The 18,130-nt window shown below is 33.7% G+C and overlaps 1 protein-coding gene across 1 annotated transcript; it reads left to right on the plus strand.

The window, feature by feature from the left end:
• Positions 1-8,275: 8,275 nt before the first annotated feature.
• Positions 8,276-10,180, plus strand: LOC129874217 (uncharacterized). Its single transcript, XM_055949473.1, has 4 exons — positions 8,276-8,664; positions 8,759-8,988; positions 9,085-9,365; positions 9,916-10,180. Exons 1-4 carry the CDS (start codon positions 8,517-8,519, stop codon positions 10,061-10,063), a joined length of 807 nt encoding a protein of 268 aa, XP_055805448.1. The 5' UTR covers positions 8,276-8,516; the 3' UTR covers positions 10,064-10,180.
• The last annotated feature ends 7,950 nt before the right edge of the window (positions 10,181-18,130 follow it).

Consider the following 18,130-nt stretch of genomic DNA (forward strand, 5'->3'; position numbering starts at 1 on the left):
ATAACCTCTGAGTAGGATCAGTATGGTTGAAGCCTTTCTTGAGAATGTAGAGTCCTTCATCTTCTCTACCAATCCCCTTGACCTATCCACTGTAGAGATCCTGGAAAATACAAAAATTAGGAAAGAAAGCTGCCATACATTGAAGTTCCTTAGTGAGCTGAGACACAGATAACATGTTGTATTTGAATTCAGGAACAAAGAGGACATTGTCAATAACTTGATCTCCAAAGATTTTTGTGCTGCCAACATGAGACACTAATGTAACATTTCCTATTGGTAGTAGTACCTACCTTCTTTCAGACTCAGACACTGAGGTACATTTATCTAGTGATGATAGTTGAGATGTCATATGGTTAGTGGCTCCTGTGTGAACTATCCACTCCTTATTCACATATTTGGACACTAGTGTAGATAAAACTTTACCTGCAGTGGCTGCTTTGGCTGAGTGCTCTCCACCGGTATCACTTCCTTTGGCTAGTAGCTGCATGATCTGCTGCTATTGATCAACTGTGAAGAAAGCGGCAGGTGACTTGTTTGCTGCACTAGGTTTTTCATTGTGTGCCGAGCCTGCACTTTGAGCAACTGTAACTTAGTTAGCAAAGAAACTAGAGCTAGATATAGAACTACCAGTTTTCTTCTTGGATCTCCAGCCCACTGGATAGCTTTTGACCTTGAAACATTGCTCCTTAGTGTGACCTCTATAACTACAAACTTTACAAATGATGACAGACTTTTGTGGTTTCTGAGGATTGAACAGAGTTTCATAGTGACTTCTACTTGGATTACCACCACCTCCACTAGGTTGATGACCAGAGTTACCATTACCAACACCATGACCACTTCTTTTTTGGCTAAACAATGCAGTACGTTTAATCAGTTTAGGAAGGGATGATTCATAGTTAGTGTGTGCTATGTTCCTTTGACTTTCATGATCTATGACAAGGGAAAAAGCTTTGTTCAGATTTGAAATTGAAGACTGCATGAGAATCTGTCCTCTAATTGTAGAGTAAGTTTCATTTAGTCCCATTAGGAACTCTAGTAACCTTTGATACTCATAATGATCTTGAAACTTCTTAGACTCAGGACATGAACAGCCTGGACAAGGCATAATTGAATCATATTCATTCCACAGACCTTTGAGTGTTGTATAATAGTCTGTAACTGACATGGTCCCCTAACTTAGACCATGAATTTCTTTATGGAGTTGATACACATGAGCTCCATTAATCTTGTCGAACCTTTCCTTCAGATCACACCACACTTTGTGTGCATCTCCTCCATACACAACAGTCCCCAACAATTCTGGTCGAACAACATTACACTTCTCCCAATTCTCATGGATCTACTCCAGATTGCATAGTTCTCTAAACCAATTAATTGAAGAGAAATTAAGGAGCTACCTAGAGTATCATTTTGATGCAAGAAGAGAGGATGATTGTGGTCAATATTTGGAATTACAAGCTCAGATGTTGTTGTGTTTGAGTTGAAGTTCTCAGCACCTAGTGTTCCAGTTACAGCTTCATCTAGGTTCACCATTGAACTTGCTTCGAAACTGAATATGCTGAGACTTAATAACGACTCAAACACTTTTCAGAAATGAGCACCTGTACTTCTCTGCTTCTAAGCACTTAACGTCTTGTTATTGCTCTAGGATCTTACCAAACGCTTTGATATCATGATAACTCCATTGATGGAGTTTTGTTAGATGACTATATGAATTAAGAAGAGATAGTCGAGAAGGAAGAAAAAGAGATGCAGAAGAAAGGAAACAACAGAAGTGTAATACCCCAGATTTTTTCTCGCAAAGACTCGAACATTTCTTCACGTGTGTGTAGACTCGAACCGTATGACTTGTAATCTTACACATGAGTTAGGATTAATTTCTAAGTAATTGAAGTGTGTTAGATGTGTTTAGGGGTCATAAGAGATCTCTAACACCAAGTCGAGTTCAAAGAATCCTAATCGATTAAGTTTTTAGATGAGTTCGTATAAGGGGTCAACTTCTAACGACCATGTATCCTAAAATAGGATGAATTGGGTGGCCCATGACCTATCAAATTAAAGGTTTTTGAGTCTTCTTTCCAACGCTGCTAAGATTATAAATTTTGGAGTTCGAAGTCAAAAATTATGACTATCCTAAAATGGACTAGTACTGCCGGAATTTCAGGCCTGGGTTGTGACTGCAGGAAGCCTGGGCTTGGCGCCGCAGTGGCACAACGCGCCACTATAGCGCCAGGAACAAGCCTCCGTAGTTTGATCCCTGGTGCAGTGCGCCACTATTAGGCTTGCAGGGTTTTTAAGCCTATTTTCCAGAACCCAGAAAACTTAGGCTTAGCGCTGTAAGGGCGCGACGCGCCACTATAACGCCATAAAACAGCCTTAGTAGTTTGGTCCTTGGCGCGACGTGCCACTATTAGATGTGCAGGTTTTAAGCCTATTTTGGCTTGGCGCTGCAGTGGCGCGACGCGCCACTATAGCGCCAGTAGGAAATTTTGCCTAGTTTTCCAGATTTTGAGGAAGGGCAAACTGGACTTTTCCCCTAATTATATATACTCTAGCCTTGGACAATTTGGACCATATTTTCAGTCTTGTGCCTCTCTCTAAAAATCCTAATCTCCATCCTCTTCTCTTCCAAACATCTCCAACAAGATTTGCCTCCAAAAATTCAAAGATTCAAGCTTCCCATTGAAGACCCAACAACAAGGTTTCTTCAAAATCTACTCTAAGGTATGTAAGGCTAACCTAAAATATGAATTGAGTTCTTCCATATGTCCCATAGATGTGTTGGATGAGGATTGTGAAAGGTTTGAAACTTCTATAAAGATTTTCTTGAATTTCCTAAACTATAGAATATTTTTTTTATATTATTAATTGAATGATGATTTTCATGACTTGAATGACTAAATAGTTATATTTCATATTGTTGACTACAAATGAATTTTTGTATATAAATTCATATGTATTGATGGTGTTCTTGAGTTGAGTTTTGTTGAGAGTATGAATTCATGTATTCATTCACATGAACCTAAATGAGATTTCCTTTGGTCATAATTTGTCTTGAGTTTGAGATGGATGGTTTGTGTATGTGTATTGATTGGAATAAAAAGAATTAAATGGAATAGTTATGATGTGATGATGATATTTGATGATGATGCGATGATGATGTTTGACGATGATGTGAATGAAGAGGTTTTGTTGATGAGGATGTTGTGTGATGAAGTAGATTGGAGTCTAATGTGATTATGTGATATGTGATTTGCATAATTTGATTTGATTGGAGTCTTATGAATATTTTGAAAATAAATAATCTTTGAGAAGGAGTTTTAAATATATGATTTGTGAACATTTTGCATAAACTATTTATACACTATTTTTGAGTTTAAAGAATGATTATTTTTCATCTATGATTTAAAAATAGTTTAAGCATGAGTTGAGTTTGAGAAGTTTTTTAATTATCTTTGAACATGAGTATTTTGAGTATAAATGAGTTGAACATTTTTACATAAGAATGTATATTTTGAGGTAGATTTGAGGAGTTGGAACTATATTTTTAAATGCATATAATATTTTCTACATCCATTGAGCTGAGATGGTATCAATTTAAAGAGAAGAGTTTGATGATTGAGATGAGTTGATTTGAAAGAAGGTCCAATGAGACTAGATTGATTGAGTTTTGAAAATAGTCCAATGATATGTGCGTATTGAGTCTTGGGAGGAGTATTGAGCACCGAATTGGGTAAGAGTATAGTCCATACTCGAATCCCATAAACTACGTCGCCAACGTAGGAAGGGATTGTACCGTGTAGGATGTTTCCCTATTTCATTGTCGTGAAATGATAGGACTTGATTGATTGACGGATCCATGATTGGTTTGAGTCGTTCATACCTTGGCAAGTATGAACGGACGTGGCAACGATGTGACTCGTTGTGCATCACCTATATATAGGTGGTGGGATTGTTGTCGGTTAGAGAAACTCCCAAATTGAGTGGTTTGTGCATGATATGATTGGTTCGATGAGATTGTTTGATGATTGAGTTGGATTGTATAACATTACTAAGTTCTAAGTTGCATATTTATTGAGTTGAGTCCTTTGACTTGATTGTTGAGTTGTTTGTTGAGTTGATTGTATATGATTGAACTGGATTGGATGACATATGATTGGATTGTGTATGATTGGATTGGAATAAGTGATATGTGGTGGAATGGATTAAATGATATGTGACCAGATAGTGTATGATTGGAATGGGTTGTATGGTATATGATCGGTCTTTGTCTAAAATTGTATCCTTACTTTAGCCTTATGATACTTTGATTGAGTCTCTCTTATCTTTTTGAATTGAGATATTTGAGCCAACGTTATTCTTCCTTGAGGTATGTTTCATTCTGCCATATTACATACTCGTACATTCCATGTACTGACGTCCATTTAGACCTACACCATTTCATGATGCAGAGACAGGTTTAAGAGATCGTCAATAGGAGCGTCATTGAGGATTTATACACACTCAACGTATTGGTGAGTCCTCCCTTACATTCGGAGGACACCGCTTATGTTATTCTTGCGTCGAGTTAGCCCTTTTCATTTTGATTTGAGGTAGCCATGAATATGTCATTGGCACCAATTAGATGGTAATGATAGAGGCTTCATAGACTAGATAGTGATGGATCGATTGAGTATTTTCTTTCCTTGAATTATTCTTGTCAAACTATTCTAATGACAAAGATCGGAGTTTGATTTGTTGGCTCATGGCCTTTTTTTCTTGAGTTAGATAGTTGATTTGGATTGCCCGCCAAATTATTTCTTTATTTTAAACTTTCCGCTGGTTGATTGATATTGAATGGATGTGTGAATGGACCAAGTGGTTCACTTGGGGACCAACAATGGTCCTCGAGTGCCGGTCACGTCTAGGGTACCCTCTCGGGGCGTGACAAGAAGAAAGGAAACAACAGAGAAGAAGCAGAAGGAAATGAGATGAAAGTTTACATTGTTCACAATGTCACATTGTGCAATTACAATCCTGCATACATGTGGTGTGAGTAAGGTGCATTTATAGAGAGTTGCTAGTTAGCTGTAAGTCACTATCAACCTACAACTAACATCTAACAAACTTCAACTAACTCTAACAACTTATTACCCAACTTCTAACAACTTATTGAACCATGGTAGCTTGCCTATGGTTAACAAGTACCAACTATAGTAGCAACATCATATATTCAGATCGATTTGCCTCGGATGCACTTGAGGTATTAAGAAAAGAAGCAAGAGATCCAAGATTCAAAGAGAAAGCCTCTCGCGGACAAACAAATTGTAAACAAAGCAACATTTATTCTTCTTCAAGATTTTCAAATTCTTGACGTCCAAAATTCTCAGCAGTATATTTGTCTACATCTTCTTCCTCATTGAAATATTCATCAATTAGGGTCCGACTTGAACTTGTAGTAGCTGCTCCTTTTCCCTTGTTATGTGACTTTGAACTTGAAGAACTCCCCCTAAGACCATAGATATTCTCCTCAATTCCAACCGTCATAGTAACAGTACCCCAATCGAGATCATTCTCTCATATATTAGTTCATTTTCATGATTTTCAGGGACTCTATCTAACCATTTATTTGTTTCATCAATATTAGCCAACAAAATCGGATTAGTGGTATCCCGAGCGCCATAACTAGGCTTTAATGTTCTATTGTATTTGATGTATACTAAATCATTGAGACACACCAATTCAGTCTCATTCCTCATTTTGGAATGAATTTGCGCATAAATTGTATAGACTAATCAATAGATACTAATAATAATGTACTATGGAAATTAAAAAAATAATAAATTTTTCTCTCACATGTTTAAATACACTCAAAGTTCTCTCACATCTAGGGTTGTACAGGGCAAATCGATAAACCGCACCAAACCGACAAACCGAACCAAACCGGGAAAAAAACCCGACTAGTGGTTTGGTTTGACTTGGTTTGGTGTTTGGAAAAAAAATCCGACCATTATAGGGTTGGTTTGATTTTAACTAAAAAAAAAAGTCAAACCGAACCCAAACCAACCCGATTATAGATATACTACTTTTAAATTATGTTATACATAAAAATATTTATTAAAATATAATTTATAAATATTTTTAAAAAAAAATTCATAATTTTTGTTTTCTTTCTTACATTTATATTTGGACTTGAGAAGCCTATCTAAATAATATACAAAAAAGCTCATCTTATAAAGTTATATTATAAAGTTAAAACTTCAAACAGTGTTCTGCGTCCATCTTATGTGTTAATATTTTGCACTAGAACTCTTTTTAAGAAGCACTGCTCTGTGTGCTTTTTATTAGATACTATGAAAAACCCAAAAAAAAACCCCAAAACCCGAAAAAACCCGAAAAACCCGAGAAATATTGATATCGAAAAACTCAACTTTTATTGATTTGGTTTGGTTTATAGATTTAATAACCCGACACAAATGGTTTGGTTTGGTTTGTAAAAAATCCGAACCAACCCGATCCATGTACACCCCTACTCACATCCATCAAGATGATCTACAAGTTAAACTTTTGGAAGTTTGGAGTTAAACTACTAAATCACAACCAATATTCAATTATAGAAAAATATAAATTTAAAATTTAATAAGTATAAATAAGTCAAATAACTTAAAATCTACACAGACAACTTAACCAACTCACTTACCTTCAAATTTAATTAGATTTTAAAAATTTATCTTCAATTTTTTTTTAAATTATAAAGAAATGAATCTTACACCTAACTCCACCTCAAAAAGTTATAGCTTATGAGAGAAGGATTGTTCTCCTCATTCCACCATGTGAGACTTAACACCCCGCCTCAAACCAACCAAACATGTGGAATATGAATAATTTAATATGGGGATCCAACATCGATAAAATCATAAATTGAGATAACTTTGACTTGGATACCATATAAAAAAAATAAATTTGGAGCCTACCTCAACCACAAAAGTCATGTAAAGAAATTAATCTTGAGCCAAAATCAACCCGAATAGCTAGCTTATGAAGAAAAAATTATCCATTTTTTTTTATAAAGAGTCCAAATTAATCTCCTCATCCCACTAAATTGTGGAACTTGACACAAATTCCAGGCAATTTTTGGAAGAAATTTTACTTTTACTGATAAAATTTTAATTTTTTTCTAAATATAATATCTGTTCATATACAAGTTAAAAATTTAAATTTTAACTTCGGTAAGAGGTTATATAATTTCATATTGTGTTTTTGATTTTCCAAGGAGGAGACATCATCCGACCAAGTGTAGACAACATCACCGTCCAAACAAAATGAAGGCATGTACCGCCTTATTTACCTTATAACCTCATCGGCTGTCTAGTCATGTATTCCTACGACTACCATTCAACACGTCTCTCGCATTACATCACCCCATAATATTAATAGCATTTAATACTTCACATCTTTATGCATCTTTTCTCTCCACAAGCAGTGTGCAAAGTGAGGTCGGTCAATTGTTTATAATTCTATATATGAGGAATAAGTTAGTGTTCGAATTATGAGTTTAAATAGTTTTAGTTAATTATCTTTTTTTTAAAATTATTTAATATGTATAAAAATAATTTTGTTCCGAACTCAATATGCTGCCATTTCTAAAAATTAGAATTCATAAGTTTTAAATTTTAGATCCGTTTTTTTTTTTTTTTTAATTCATATTAAGTGAATTGTTGAGACTTTTTTCATAATTCAAATTAAGTGAATTATATTTTTCATAATTACCCTTCTTTTTAATGAGATTCTTTAATTACTTTACATTTTTTAGGAGAATAATCTAAAGACTAATAGGGAAAAATAGCTTTTAATTTATGTCCTAAAATATATTTTTTTTAAAAGTGTGTCACACGCTAACAATTTACTTAATCTGAAGTAGAAAAACTAAAATTTAATTTAGAACTATAATTGTTTTAAGACTTCGGGTCTTATCTTAAATTGATTTAATTTGTAGTATATTTCTACACGCACAAGGACAACTTTTGCAAAAGCAAAAAGGGTTATATTTATTTTTCTGTTCAATTATTAAAAATAATCTATATTTTATCCTTTTGTATACTTTTCAACAACAATCACATTTAATAGTTATATTTACCTTCAGTGGTTAAAATTAGCTATAATAATCCTTCACACATTAAAATTTTATTTTCACCTTTAAAAAATCACATCTAAAAATAAATATAGTTAGCTTTAATGGATAGTATATTATTTACAATTTTCTTTTTTGCGAAATAGTGTTGGATGACACATGTTAATATTAAGGTATTCCGTTTTCTAAATTAGGCAATATTCAAAGTGGTGATCCACAAGCAGTAGTATAGATGCGGATTTTTTGCTCTTCTCCATTTCTCTATATTTCCATTTCTACGTTCATACGACGCAGCTTTTTCTGAAGGATTGTTTGGTTTATTATATACATTCACACACACATTATCGATCCCTCTTTTCTGAAAGACAAAGGCATAAATTAGAAGTACATAATTTTGTCAATTATGCGTTACTACAAGTTGCTTGAACGGAGTAAATCTCAAGATTCAGACAACTCCGACTCGGAATACACTGATGATAAAAATAATAATAATAATAATAATAATAATAATATTCCGGCAGAATTCCTGTGTCAAGCAATTTTTGCTGGAGGTACATGCTCTTATTTTTCTCTCTTTTTAATTTCTATATCTTAATACATACACCCGTAGATGTCAATTTTCAACCAGGTTTCGTAAAATTGTAGATAGATTTCATGATGTTGAAGCAGCATATGGTCGATTAGAAGGAGTTTTAAGAACTTCAACAGGTTATTATGGAGGAACTATAAGGAAACCTTCCTACAAAGAGGTTTCTGAAGGAAAAACAGGACATACTGAAGCAGTAAAAATCACATATGATAAGAGAATTGTTTCTTATAAATCTCTATGTGATTTTTTCTGGGAAACTCATGATCCAACCAATAAAAATTCTCTTGTTAGTCTCTCAATCTCACTCTTAAGATACGTGTTAAAAGTCTTCCTTTATTTCTTATACGGATAATTAACTGGAGGCATGTTATTTATTATGCAGAATTTCGGGTTAAGTACGCACCTGAGATCTGCTATATTCTGTTCAACAGAAGAAGAGAGAAAACAAGCACAACAATCAAAGATAAGGCGGCAAATGAAGCTTAATAGGAGAATTCTAACAAAAATAAGTCTCTTCTGGAAAGAAAATAATTGTGATTTTTTTGTTGCGGAGAACCAACATCAGAAATATTATCTGCAGAAGCATTACAGGCTTTGTGAAAGTTTGAGTCTAAGAAGCACTGAACAATTTGTGGAATCTTACCTTGCCTGCAAACTCAACGGGTATGTGAATGTTGTTAACTAAAAGTCATGATGAGCTAGCTCCTAATTGGACACCCATATTGAATAACCACTTCTAATTTGACAAATTAGTTTTGAAATAAAGTGGAATTAATTAGTTGTCTTGTAGACTTTAACAATGAACATATATTTCCAAATTAGTTTAAAGCATATTATTATGCTAGCATTATTTTATTTTGATTATCTTTAATTTTGTGTTCAGTATTTTTCTATCTTCAACATTTTTAATCATATTTCTTTCAAATCATTTATGGATCACTAATGTCTTTCAAAAACGACCTCTAATCCACTAAAGTAGCAATAAGGTCTTCGTTAATCCCACCCTATTCCTATCTCACTTTTCCATGTTTAGCGGATCAACATGCTCGCCAGCACATCTAAGATGATCACAGTATCTTTTATTGGAAAATGTACATGAATATAACTGATTTTTTCTTAGCTGCCTTATATTACGTTGGCTATTTCAAGGGTAGTTGGTACAATGATGTTTGCACTGATTTTGTTGTGTTATATGATTCAATGTATGTGGCAGAGTATTGGCATTGGATGGGGAACTCATATTGGACAAGTTACTACAATTAACGAGGACTTGTCTGTTGCCCAAGCAATGCAGATCCACTTGTGATGAAATTATACAAGATTTAAAGGGAAGAAGCGCCCATGGCTCTACTATTTCTTGAATCATCTCTTTTCCATTCTTATATTAACAACCACAAACAATCCTAATTATCTGTCAACTATTCCCGCAAATTGATTCTATTTCTCTTGCTAAATTAAATTGTTACATTTTGCCGTGATATCTACTCACTAAACATAGACGTTGGTACAGTTTAATTGGCAAATTAAGTAATCCGTTATTAATTTGAAAAAAATAAAACGATTTGTTCCCAATCTGTTAGTAATTTAACTACCAGCGAAAATCATTTTTGGTAAAATCTGTTTGGTACTTCCAATTAATTTTCTTCTTCTAGTAATGCTACACACCTATGCTAACATTGAACTTATCGATGGCAGACGGTTTAAACATAAGACTACAACCATTGCTGTAACTTCTATATTTTAAGTTTAAATTTTATTTATTACCTAAAAGAATTTGTTCACTATGAGTTTTTTTTCTTCTAAACTTAAAGAGCCATTGGAGGACCGTTGGTCAATGGCCAGTGGGACCCTCAAATGGCTATTTTGGCCCTTCCCACCCCCTAAACACCACCAACTCCAAGTTTTAACAAAATACACTTTAATTCTATCTCTATTCTCTACTCTATAAATACTCATTCATCCTTTTTTCACAAATTCTCTACTCATCTATATTCTCTCATTCTCTCTTCTACTACCATAATCTTGTTATATGCTGGGTTTAGATTAGTAAATTAGAAATACTTATAAGATGAAAGAAAGAAACTATTTGAGGCCACATAATTCGATGTGTGTCCTTAATGAATGTAATTTTTTCACCATATCCAATTTGTGGATTATTTTCACTCAGGATAAAATGGATAGACATGTTAAAGAAGTAGCAGCACATCACACTTCAGTAACTTTAGCGAATTCAAAAGTCAGCAACGAAATTACACAAAGGTTCTATTTTGTTTGTAAGAAAATGTATATAGAAGAATGAGAAAATTCGATGCAGAAAACTGAGAGGAAACCTCTCATTTATAGCCAATAACATGTGTAAACTCACCTATTCAGAAAAGACTCATTTGTTCAGAACAAGCATGGTGTCTTTTGGGAAAGAAAATGTCTGTTTGGAAGGAACATGTCCTTTTCGAAACAGTTTCACAAATTTTAAATTAATTATGTTCCGCAAATTAATTAATTAATTTCATTCCACAAATTAATTAATTCATAATTCACAAATTAATTAATAAATAATTTAGCAAATTAATATTAAGAAAAAATAAAATTACTTAATGAGACTAATAAATAAATTTTGTATAAAAAATTATCAATCAATCATATCATTTGTTAAAGTTAAAGTTGAAGCCAAAGCCGAGCCGAGAGAAGCGAGCGACGATGGTGCGAGGGGTATCCTTTACTTAATTCTTTAACAGCTAAAGAAAGTGTTTTCAAATATAAGAACAAAAGTTTTTCTCTATTCTACCAATGAGGAAGAAATGAATTTTCATTTTTTCTTCACTTAGTTCCCCTACATTTTCTAATTCTCATTTTTCAATTCACATCTTACTTAAACCCAACAATCCCCACATGAATGGAGAATGACTATTGTTAAAATATATGCATAAAAAAACTGCGTGATTTGCAAGTAAGGACTAATTGCATCTGGATAAGTAGGTTTTTCTTTAAACTTTTCATAGTGAACATATATCGGATATACTCGGTCAGTCGATAGATTTGATATCTTTGAACCGTCGAACTTTGATGAATACCTATACAACATAATTCACACAATTAACCCTTTAAACTGTGTTTTGGTTCTCATTGTTTTATTCGTTTTAGCCATGAACACTTCCTGATTCATAAGCGCGTAGAGAAATAGCCTTATTGGATTCTCCTTAAAGTAGCTTACACTTCACACTTACGTAGGTGATTTCTAAAAGTGTTATCCCGTAGATACACCATTGATAAACTCTGTATCAAACTTAAAAATCATTAAAAAGTCTTAATGTCATATTCTTATTACTGAATATTGTCTCAGCATGAGAATGAATCATAAAAATTATTTTGACAATGTTGAACCATTATCAATAACTTTATTTAATCTTCTTGAACCTAGATCTTGGGAACTCCAGTCTTTTAGGTAGAGTTACCGCCACGATAATTTATCATCTGCCATAGTCCCATTCCCTTTGAGGATCTTTCAACTACCTCTCTAGTTAAGCCTTTTGTAGGTGGATCCGACACATTATCCTTTGACTTTCAATAGTCAATTGTAATAATTCCACCAGAGAGTAATTGTCTCACAATATTGTGTCTTCATTGTATGTGATGAGACTTACCGTTATACATAATGCTTTCAACCATTATTTTTGCAACTTAACTATCGCAGTATATGCATATAGGAGCCATTGATTTGGGTCAAAATGGAATGTATAGGAGCCATTCAACTTCTTCACCGGTCTTGTGTAAGTCTACGAACTCATGGACCAACATATCATAGAACAATCCAGTTCACTCAAAGAACCAACAAGCATACATAATGATAACTTGTACTAGGCGTGCTATCCGAGCCAATCGATGATATCCCGTACCAGGTGTGTTACCCATGCTAATCAATAGTACATACCAAGCCTGGTGCCCGATACAACCAAGAGATATCATGTATCAAACGTATAATCCATACCAATCAAAATTATTCCATACCAAGCGTGGTATCTAAGCCAATCAAGAGATATCATGTACCAGCATACAAAATCACAATCACAAGTATCACAAGTTATTAACAACAATTAGACTCCTAGTCACAATTCTTACATAGCAGATGCATGAAACATGTCCCATATGATCACAATTATAACCCATAGCTACACACAATGGCGGAGTCAGAATTTTGACAAAGGAGATTCAAAATTTGAAGAAATAGACACACGAATTAGTCGAAGGGGGTTCGACATCTACTATATATAAATTAAATATTATTTTAATCATGTATAAATAGTATAATTTTCTGGCAAAGGGGATTCAGATGAACCCCCTAACTACAAGTGGGCTCCGCTACTGGCTATACATTTATATCAATAACTCCACACTAGCCCCCCAACATATGCATATATTTTGTTCCTAGAAATTAACTCTCCTATTCTATAAAGTTTCACATTTCTTGGAAAATTTTCTATTACAATTCAATACCCACAGGTTGGCACTCATGAAATCTACGCCCAACAATTGTTATAGAACAACGTTATCTATCTCATAAATTTTCATCTTAACAACATTGCACAACACTTGTAACCATCCCCATTCGTGTCCGAAGGCCTAGGCATGAAGTCTTCCATCAATTTATAAAATTATATGTGGTAGATGCAGATTTAAACTACTCACTTAAGTCTAAGCCTACCTGGACGCCAAACACTGTTGTAGAATTCTGGTTTTATGAGCTTTTGGCTCCATGAAGGCGAATCTTAACGGATTTGATTGAAAATTCTTGAATTTTAGCCTCCTTTACGCTGCAATCCCTTACACCCTCCACAAATGTTTTCCAAGCTTAAAATGACTTAGGGGAGTTTTTGGAGCAACCCTAATATGTTTTCTTAATGAAAGTGGGAGGAAAAATAAAAGACATCATATTTAGGATCTAATTCCATCAGTCCCGCTATAGCGACCATGCAGGCGTTATAGCGGTCTGACGTCACTCTAGATTAATTTTAAAATTCTAATTTTTTGTTGTGCACCCAATTTTTAAATTGGTAATGTATTTCAAGAGCTTTTAGGATTTCGCACAAGATACATTTTTAAAAATGACGGATCGAATCGTTACAAAAATTTAATAACTAAATCTAAAAGTATATTTTGCATAGTGAATAGTGTGTGAATATATTAACAAGCTTAAAAATCTTCAGTGAGCTTCTTGAAACTTTGCCTAGAAGAATCTACTTAAAGCTGTCAATTGGGCTAGAGTAACTCCATTTTAGCCCGATAAAACCAGCCCACTAAGGGCCTAGCATTGATAAAGCTGAACCAGCTCCATGGCCCAAATTTCTTGGATCGAGTCGGGATTGGTATGTTCAGGTCTGGGAGCCCGCTAGATCAACCCAATTGAGAATCAGTATTGTTCAAAAACATCAACGTCAAATTCTTCAACAAATTCAGATGGAGTTTCTCCTTTCAGATTGTTGTAAGCCAAATCAATATGCTCAAGACGTTGAAAATTGTGGATATAGAGAAAAGATTGTGTGAAAAATAAAATTTGATATTTGAAATTTCAAATTTCAACTTTTAAATTCACAATAGTTACAATTATTTCACAATTAAATTGATAACAATACATTAGTTGGAGAGAGACTAGTGTTAAACAAAAATAAAATAAAATAATGGCCCAACCCACAAACTCGATTTTTGAGGCCCCTAGGCCATAATCCGGCCTGGCCCGGCAAGGCCAGAGGCAAAACTTTGGTGGGTCGTGGGCTGCAAAACTTCAGCAAAATGATTATTTATATTTGATAAAAAATTTGAACTATCTGAAATGAAAAAAATAATTACATATCTACATAAAAAAATTATTGTAACAAGATAACATAAATTTTCTTAAACATATAAGTTTTTTTCTTAGAGAAAATTGCTACATGTCATCAACTAAATCTCTAAATAAAGTCAAAAAATCAATATCCATTAACCTGAAGCATCAGCTCTACCGATAACACTCAATGCTCCGTCAGAAGCATTATATGTAACAACAATTCAAACGAGTTGTTAATTATATACTCTCTCCGTTAAAATTGATAAAAGAATTGTTGGGTTTCTTACAATAATGGAGAAATCATTGGTTGAGAATGCAGAGAGAGAGAGAGGCAATTACACTTTCAATAAAAATAATACTCATCTCCCCATTAGTTTTATTCTTTCCGTTCTGAACAATTTGCTTTGTCCATTTCCCCATGTGCAGTTTACCTATAACAATTTTTTCATCGTAGTACAATTTCTTTCTTGAAGCATTCAAATCGAAGTACATTAATATTTTTTTGATAATTGCCAATAAATAGTTAGAGGGGGGTGTTGATATTTTGTCACCCAAAAGGGGGAGGAGGGTATATATCACTACCGGAAACAAAGTTTTTTTTTACCGTAAATTAATGAGAAATTTGAGTTATAAAATATGACTTTTTCACTAAATCAACTTATTGAAAAAATGCATGCCGGAAACATCACGATTCAAATCGGGCCATGAATGACACCTACATTAATCCTCCGATGGGAGAATCAATACTACATTAATCCTCCGATGGGAGAATCAATACTACACCCGAACTAGCATCCTAACACAAAATTAGGTATAAAAATATGGAAATAATTTTTATATCAGTTTTAAGTTGAGTTCTCATAAACTCAGGAATAAATCTAAACATAGTCATAAAACAATTCAAACATGCGGAAGTCAACCCCCTAGAACCTAAAAGTAGGGAGGTGCATTATTCAGATTAAACTGAAAAACTAAATCAAATTAAACCAAATTTTAATTTGGATTGATTTTTTGGTTTGGTTTCGGATTTAGAAAAATAAAAAATCAAAAAACTGAATTATTATATATATATATATATATATATATATATATATATATATATTACTAATTACATATATAATATTTAGGTTAAGAATTAAAGTTATAATTAACCATTTTTATCCTCTTTTTTTTAGTTGGATGATTTTTATCAGGGTATTAGTAATTTACTGTATTAGGATATTTAGGTCCGAGTCACTGGCCATTCTTATTTTACTAAGTATTGTGTTTTAAAGTTTTACTCATGACTTATTTTAGAAAGTATATTTAAGAGATTCACTATTATTACTTCTCATTATACGTAATTTTTTTGAATCATGCAAATATAACGTTGATTATACTATTAATTATTGATATAACAGAACTAAAAAAATCAAATCAAAAAGAGAAAAACTGAACCAAACCAATTTTTTTAATTGGATTACACTTTTTCAAAATCGAAAAATCGAAATCGAATAACACAAAATCAAACCGAAACACCGAATGCACACCCCTACCTAAAAGTCATTGCACCAAAATTACTAAGTAACAAGTGTAAGAGTAGGGGATGCAACCCCCAAAACAACAATAAAAAATAAGTCTAAAAGATGTAGTCTAAGTCCGAAAGGGTGGACTAAGAACTAAGACGAAATCCATGGCATCCTTAAAGAGCTCACCCTTGGATTCACGATTACTGGTATCCTATCTGAGGTCTGTCAGCAGCCGCCTGAAGATGACCTATACTCAACAAGAAAATAACAAGTGCAGTATCAGTACACATAAACAACAGTATACTGATAAAACCACACGATTAGCCCAATAAGTGAAACATATACAAGTAACTACAATATAATAAAGACAACCATATATGGACACAAATTACCACTTATCATTTTATAAGTATTATATATTTTCATAGTGTCAATCTCAATACCACAGTCAACAATATTCTTCTCATGGGACCCATACTTAAAATGTTAGTTTATATCGGCGTGGTATCCGATCTAATATATGTGTCGGAATGTGACACTAGATTCAATGTATGTGTCAGAATGTGACATCCGATCCAAGATATATGTGTCAGAACGTGACACTCCATCCTAATATAATCATAATCACAGTCCACAACGAATGGTTCACATACTTGCACAATCAAGTAACAGGTTCATTGCAAGCAATTGATCACAGTAGTCATTTCAGTAAGTTCATTACATCTTTTCCTAGTCTCATGCATGCAGACAATACTAGCAATTGTAGTTTAATAGGCACACATAACACAGACAGGAATTAAACCATCACCTACCTCGAAATCAAGCCTTGAAAACTCTAAAGAGCTTGATCTTTCCCTTTTCGAAGTCTCTCAACTTGTTCTTGGTCTAAAAAATACAACAATTACAATGTCCTACAATATCCGAATTATATCAAATTTCTAATCTTGGTCACTTTCATGATCCTATCACCCATCTAGGGCTATTTCCATGTCACGCCCTGAGAGGGTACCCTAGGCGTGGCCGGCACTCAGAAACCATCTCTGGCCTCTGAGAGAACCACTTGGTCTCATCACTTATTCGTTCATCAGCGGAAGACTTAATAAGAATACTTATATGGGCTCTCCATTAACAACATCTAATGAAAGAAGAAGTTTTTTTTAGAAGAAGTAGTTTCAAAGGAGAACTACTCCTATTACATCATTAAACTCTGTCTATGAAGCCTCTAATACTCTTAGATGGTGCCAATGACATGTCCATAGCTACCTCAAAAGAAACATCACACTCAATAATAATAAAAGGATAAGGAGTTCCTTCGAATACAAGAAGGACTCACCAAATAGCCGAAAAGAAATGATCTTCAATGATGCGCCTGTTGAGGATCTCTAACACCTGTATTTGCATCATAAAACGATGCAGGTCGAATGATGTCAGTACGTGGAATGTACGAGTATGTAAAATGGCAGAAAGGTAAGGACAGATATCAAGAAACTCCTCTCAATAAAACTCAGCTCAGAACTCAACATCATCTCAACATCAATATGTAATGCAAGTTTAAAATATAATAATAAAAATAATAGTAATAAGCAATGCTTACTCAGTTGGGAGTTTCTCTAACCGACAACTATCACTTATGAGCTAGAGATGATACAACGAAGCGATGTCGTTGCCACATCCATCCAATACCTTGCCAGGGTAAAGGACATTACCATCTTGGATCCACTCATCAAAGTCCTCTTTTTGGGACTTAAGAGGCATAGCCTTCATCCTACGCTGGCTACGTAGTTTTGGGGTTTGAGTCAATTAAACTCTTACCCAACTCGGTGCTTAATACTACTCCCAAAATATGTGCTCATATTAAACTCATCATCTAATCTCATTGGACTTTAATTTAAATCATCAAACTCATCTCATTTCATGTTCATCAATCATTATACTTCCAAAAAACATCATTTACATCTCATCAAAACATCTTGCTCAAATTATCATTTTTTCAAATTTATTCAAACTCAACTCTTTTGCTTTTTTAAAACTCAATAAAATACATATATAGTATTAATTCATATAACTTTATTTTTATCAATGAAAATAATAAAAAGTCAACA

The sequence above is a fragment of the Solanum dulcamara genome, chromosome 11 (genome assembly GCF_947179165.1).
Source record: "Solanum dulcamara chromosome 11, daSolDulc1.2, whole genome shotgun sequence".
Taxonomy (NCBI): Eukaryota; Viridiplantae; Streptophyta; class Magnoliopsida; order Solanales; family Solanaceae; genus Solanum; species Solanum dulcamara.

Coding starts and splice junctions, on each gene's coding strand:
- LOC129874217 (XM_055949473.1), top strand. CDS start 8,517: ATGCGTTACTACAAGTTGCTTGAACGGAGTAAATCTCAAGATTCAGAC. Junction 8,665..8,758: donor TCAAGCAATTTTTGCTGGAG/GTACATGCTCTT, acceptor GTAAAATTGTAG/ATAGATTTCATGATGTTGAA. Junction 9,366..9,915: donor CTTGCCTGCAAACTCAACGG/GTATGTGAATGT, acceptor TGTATGTGGCAG/AGTATTGGCATTGGATGGGG.